Here is a 5,907-nt window from a genome sequence, read left to right on the forward strand (position 1 = left end):
CAGCCGAAGAAGGGGACTCACAGGTGCTGTGTCAGAGTTTTGCTGTTGACACGTCAATGGGGTGAAGGTCGTTTTTTTCGGGGCAAAATTCGTAGTTGGCCTTTGCCTTCCTTCACATATGAGGGGCGCTGGGCCCCCGATACCATGACAAGGCGGTATCTATCAGCAGAGAATGTTTTTTTTTTGCCGATCAGTCTCTCGTGCTGATCGTGGTTCTCTCACCGGGACGAAACACCGACTGTAGGGAACAGGCGGAGTTTCCTTCGAGTTCCGTTTTTGTTGTCATGGTCTGCTTTGGTGAGTGGATTTTTTTTGCTTTTTTTGTTTTTTTTTTCTTTTGCGAGGCATTGACATTCCAGTGGCGTATGGGAAACTTGGCATAGGGAATTGGATTAGGTGGAAGAATCATTTGGTATTGTTGAAAGTCCCTTTTTTTGTTGGTGTGTTCGGTGGGGTTACGTGTTTGTTTTATATCTCTCACGCTTTCTGTATTAGTTAGTCTTTCTGGCCAATGTTTGCTTTGCGTGAGATTCTCTCACAGCTACCTTCAGATGGTGCAACTAGGTGGATCAAAGTGGAGAATGTGTCTTCGCCAATGTCGAGTGCAGATGTGACAAACCTTTTCCCTGATGCAATAGGCTGGCATTTTACATCGCATATTTTAAGAACGGATTATGTGGTGTGTTTCCCGAATGAATCTTTGGCGAGGATAGCAATGGGAAAGGTCGAGGGGCTTCTATTCTTGGGTGAAAAATTAAGGTTCTCTTATGTGGAAGAAGGTGATGAATATAAGTGTCCTGTCTCAATGAGGGTAACGGGTGCCTCCCCTCCGCTATTTTTTCTGCCTCCAGAAGTTTCCTATGATAGCCGTCTTGCTGAAGCCGATCGAATCATTTCGTCCATTTGCACAACGCACCCGTCGAATCAGAAATGGGTGGATGGTCGATGATGGACAGTTAAGTTGATACCTTGATTGCTTTCTTTTTTTTTTTTGTTTTGCTAGACTTTTTTTTTATTGGTCGTTTCTTGCTTTAGGGTTGGTGCATTTGCTTTTTTTCCCCTTGTTTTGTTGTCGGTAGTTTTTACATTATTGTTGTAATGCCATCTTGGGACCCAAGGAGCTATGTTACTGAGGCACTGTCGCGCCACATCACGACGGCTGCGCGGCAGACGAGAACATCTAGCCCTCCTTCTTATTATGAAGCTGTTGCTAACCATCTTCAATCCCATGAGGACTCGGAGTCAATAAAAACCTCGCTGGAAGAGCAGTCGGAGCGGAATGCGGATACTGTTGTCACCGTTTTTGGAAAGCCACTCTTGGTTGTTTTCAACCCTCGGGACATGAGAGGTGTCTGCAATGTAAGGTGTGGTGTTGAAGAAGTCATAGACAATGCGGTCAAGGTCGTGGAGAAAATTAGGTCAGAAGTCTCACGACATAATAAGAATGGCGGAGAAGCCGTAGTTTCACAGGAACTCTTCTCAATTCTAACCCGTGTTCGGGATGTGAGCTTGTTGGTGAATAACTTTTTGGATCCCACTTCTGAAGAGGAATGCGCATCTGCGGCAACACGTTGGTACTCAGACATGGGGAAAGAACTAGTGCTTACTGAGAATTTTGGAGTGCAGTGGCCAAAAAAACTGGATCTGTACCTCGATAGCTACATGGAGGCCTGGTTTGTGGATCAAATTACAACTGGTTTGAGTGAACTGAAAGAATTGTTGGGGGGACTAGTGACCTATGAAGGGTATTCCAGAGTGTTTGGCGTTCCACGAGAAAGTGAAATGTGGAAGGCTGGTGTATGTGGAGTGGGTGTAGACTGCGAGAAAAGATACCTTGGATCTGTGGATTTGGATGATGAGCGTCCTGCTGTCTCAACTTACTCTGTGCCAGATTGTAGTTCCGATCCCTTTGGAATGCAATGTGCTACTGCAATCTGTCAATCAGTGGTTGTGGCACATTCTCTTGCTAGCATTCTTGCTGAATGTGCTAACAGTAAAGCCGCATTGCATTTTGTGCATGAATGGCGAAAAAGGGTCAATCCCTGCGGAAAAGAGTTACTTTTCGGGTTTTCGCTTTTTTTTGGGAGTGGTAAAACCATTTCTGATTTAACCGATACCACCGTGGGTGAAAATGATGCTGTCCGGCTTCAAATTTATGATAATCAGGCCCAAATTGCTCATGCTTACAAACAAATCGAGCGGAGGATAAGTTATGAAGAATATGCCTTGAATGCCGTGATGAGAAGTAGATCTGTTGATGGGGCTCATCTTATATGCGAAAATCGCAACGTGCAGCTGGAGAATCAAATGAAAAAGTGTTTTTCTGTACTACCTACGGCGTGTGTGGCGGCGTCATACGTGGGGTATGGTGGTGGCGTGTGCGTCTCCATCGTGAACTCAGTGGAATACTCACGAGGAGACAATAAATGTACGCTCGCTTTGGTGCAGAACTCACCGCTGTATAACTATGTGTTTGCAGCCGGATCGAAATTAACGTTGAATTTTTTGCCTTCTGATCAAGATGCGATGTATGAAAGTATAATTAGTAACTATCCTTCATGGATTAATCAAAATGGAAATGAAGCAGTTTTTTTTGAATGTCAAGGGGAACGCTGTGTTACTACCAATGCTCTCAAAATGAATTCCACACAAGCTGTTTTTGTTACTTTGGAATCGTCTTTGGTTGGTGAGCAGCTGTTTGTTCTGGGCCAACTGCTGGGCGAATACCCACATAACACGTTGTTGAGGCGCGGGAACTCATATGTTCTCCCAAAATGTATATCCTGTGAAAAAATATGTCCTTTTATTTATACGACTATTCATAAACTCTACGGCACCGTTGGTCTTGTTGGACGTGGATGCAACATGTGCAGTTTGAATCCACCCATCATTTCAATTTGTTGTCCGTCCGAATCCTGTAGTATTGTTTTGGATGAGAAAAATACTGGGCCCCAATGTGTTATTACGTTTTTCTCGCAAACTGGAGCTTCTATATTCCTTGGGAAGAGTTATGACGATTTACGAGGCAACATTCCAGTTCCAGCAAGTAGTGTTATGTCAATGCACCCTGATAACATTGCGTTTCACATCAAGGGTAGAGTTGTTCAAGCTCTTCCAGAGAGCTTTGGAGATGACGTCATATGCATGGTGGCAGTCACCAGTATCATTTCCTTCAGTGGAGATCCAGTGATACTAAGTGCTTCTACTGAAAAAAACATTCTTGATGTGGTTTGAAATGTAAAGTATAACCCCTGATTAGGTCTGTTTTTGTCATATTGTAACGGTATGGGGAATTCGGTGTCTCGGTACTTTTCTAATATCATGTTTACCTTTTTTTATTTTTACTATTTTCGTTCTTACTTTCCTTCATATTGTGTCCTTTTTGTTTTTTTTTGTTTTCTTAATATTATATTTGCTGTTTCTGTGTTTCTTTGTTTATTCTGGTTTTATTCTGTACAAAGTAAGAAATGACAGTAGAATATCTAAGTTCAGCAGATACACAGCGTCTGCTTGAGATTCTTAGCGATGGGAAGGCTAAGTTTTCTATGGTTGAGAAGACTTTTAAAGAGTCCTTTTCAAAAGAATCCCACTTCAATGTCACCAGGGCAATTCAGAGGATGGTCCAAGGAATGATTGCGTCATCAGAAGGTATCGGTTTATTGAGCTCATTCTTCATCTTGGACATAATGTGCAAGATGGATTGTGAGACTGCCATGTCTGTATTCTACAGTACACTGTTAGAACTAGAACAGGCAATGCGGCAGGATGTTTGCTTCACAGAGAAGATTAAGTACGCCTCCAAGGAAGCAAAGGAAGGGAAAAAAGCCTTTGAAACTAGCAATACGGAGAGATACCGCCTCCACTGTGCAGCGAAAGGGTTTGCCTTCCGGTTACTTGCCAACAAGGTGGGCCCAGATGAAACACCGCTTGCCGTGCTTAACGATAAGCAAGAACAGATCGATGCTGCACTGAATGCATGGGAGAGCAACAGTATACAACTGAAAGAGTCCATTTCTAATGTTTCCCATTGTTGGGCTTTGGATGTTGAAAGAAATGCATGCGAAACACTCTCTAAGATCTCAGCAGCCCTTGATTCTGAGGCTCGTGCCGCTTTGGTCTTGCAAATCGTGTGCCCTCAGCTTCCTTCATTGCCTATGACACCAGGCGAGCGTCAGTTTTTATTACCGGGGCCACCTTCGTGTGATCTGCTTATGATTGATAGTGAGCCGGCCACAGAAGAATGGAAATCTGCCAAAAAGCTGATTAACCTGGGATGCGAAGCCTCGCTGAGCAAAGAAGAGCAACAACAACTTATTCAAATGCTGTCGTCTGGTGATGTGTTTAACCGCATTGGAATAGACGTCGGATTGCTCAGTCGTATGGCTGCTCACAACCCAGATGTAAGTGCTGCGCTAATTTTAAAGCTCCCCCCTCAAGAGGGTAGTCAATGTGTTCAGCATATATTGAAAAGCTCTATTCCGCCTGAGCACGTTGAAACTGTTCTTCTACATGCATCAAGGATTTTACAACAGGTCAACGTTCGCACATATATCACCGGTAAGGTTCATCTTTTCAAGGAAAAAACTGCTCTGTCTTCTAGCGATAAAGAGGCAGTGAAGAGCTTCATCATGACTCTTCACCAACTGGTGACCAAAGCTTCAAAAGACAATAAGGACATGTACATCGCGGAAGCACTGAAGAGTGATATTAGCCAGTTGTGCGAAAGGTGTGACCTCCCAGAGGTAGCTGCAAGGTGGGAGGATTTGAAGTAATGCATTTTCGCTTATAATGAGGTAAAGAAAACCGTCTGTTACCATAGGTGAAAGGTAGAGGTCAATTTTTTTTATTGTTGTTTGTGCTTGTGTATGGTAGGTACGCTGAGTATTCACATGATACCTGTGTTTTTTTTTTTGAAGCATGCCTTTTGTTTTCTGTACGCATATATTTTTTTATCAGGATTTGGTTTTCTCTAGGGATTTCTATGGTGCACGTTAGGCGCACAGACCCCACCACGCGTACACATACCAAAGGAAGAAGGAGGAAATAAAAGGCGTCTGTTTCAATAATGTACGGTGAATTGGGGCACGTCAGCTTTGCTTTTATTACGCCCACAGTTTTACTTCCATGCAGATTAATAAGAAAGCGGCCGTCTTCTCCACAGAAGGGCCATACCCGTTCCTTGTGTGCGTCGGCGTCTTTGTCATCGTCGCGCAGCAGCGATGTGAAGGAAAAAGTGTTTGGTACAAAAGACGATGGAAAGCAAGTGCATGTCAGATTTTTCGATACTCTTCGAAAGGTGTCGAGGACGCAATGCTTTTATGTACAAGTAGGATCTACAATGGCGTACATGAATGAGATGGTACATGCTTGGCTTCCTGAAATTGGTGCTTTGGTATTCTACACAATGCATAGTGATACGCATGGACGGTTGTTTTCTGTGGTTAAAGATGTTCTCCATCCAGAGATGGAAGTTCCCAAACTGTTTTTTTGCCAGGAAGTATTTATACCGCCACGTCAGTTTGTACAGAGTTGGGGCGTTGTCAACATTGTTGTTTTACAGAGTCATGGGGATATTGTTTCTGGCTACATTCCATTAATTCTTCACCGATCTTCGATGTCCTCCAGGGAGGCGGTACATGAACAAATTCGTCGTTTGTGCTGTGCGTCACCAGCTGAAGTAGATTACATGAAGTTGCAGCCTCTCCTTAACTCTACGGTTCATACTGGTTTAGTCAATTTGACGTCCTATTTTGATACTTCTGACGGAGAATCAACAGTGCTTCCACAGATCGCTGTGGTTTACCCAGCCTTGGTGGCTGGGGATTTGGTCCGTGTTGACATGGTTGACCGAATGAAGAAGAGATTTAGCGTACAAGGTATGGTTAAGAGCAGCCGCCGGAAGGATGG

General features: G+C 43.7%; 4 protein-coding genes across 4 annotated transcripts; all 4 read left to right on the forward strand.

Annotated features, from left to right (window-relative positions):
* Nucleotides 1-511: 511 nt before the first annotated feature.
* Nucleotides 512-949, forward strand: DQ04_10181000 (hypothetical protein; the record flags this gene model as incomplete). Its single annotated transcript, XM_009316171.1, has 1 exon — nt 512-949. One exon carries the CDS (start codon nt 512-514, stop codon nt 947-949), a length of 438 nt encoding a protein of 145 aa, XP_009314446.1.
* A 149-nt stretch (nt 950-1,098) lies between these two features.
* On the forward strand, nt 1,099-3,234 carry DQ04_10181010 (hypothetical protein; the record flags this gene model as incomplete). Its single annotated transcript, XM_009316172.1, has 1 exon — nt 1,099-3,234. The coding sequence occupies one exon, from the start codon at nt 1,099-1,101 to the stop codon at nt 3,232-3,234; it is 2,136 nt and encodes a 711-aa protein (XP_009314447.1).
* Nucleotides 3,235-3,467: 233 nt separating this feature from the next.
* On the forward strand, nt 3,468-4,772 carry DQ04_10181020 (hypothetical protein; the record flags this gene model as incomplete). Its single annotated transcript, XM_009316173.1, has 1 exon — nt 3,468-4,772. One exon carries the CDS (start codon nt 3,468-3,470, stop codon nt 4,770-4,772), a length of 1,305 nt encoding a protein of 434 aa, XP_009314448.1.
* Nucleotides 4,773-5,065: 293 nt separating this feature from the next.
* Nucleotides 5,066-5,905, forward strand: DQ04_10181030 (hypothetical protein; the record flags this gene model as incomplete). Its single annotated transcript, XM_009316174.1, has 1 exon — nt 5,066-5,905. A coding segment is annotated over one exon (840 nt), but the record flags the coding sequence as incomplete, so codon positions are not given.
* Between the last annotated feature and the right edge of the window lie 2 nt (nt 5,906-5,907).

Source organism: Trypanosoma grayi (genome assembly GCF_000691245.1).
Source record: "Trypanosoma grayi strain ANR4 Tgr_1018_V1, whole genome shotgun sequence".
In the NCBI taxonomy this organism is placed as follows: domain Eukaryota; phylum Euglenozoa; class Kinetoplastea; order Trypanosomatida; family Trypanosomatidae; genus Trypanosoma; species Trypanosoma grayi.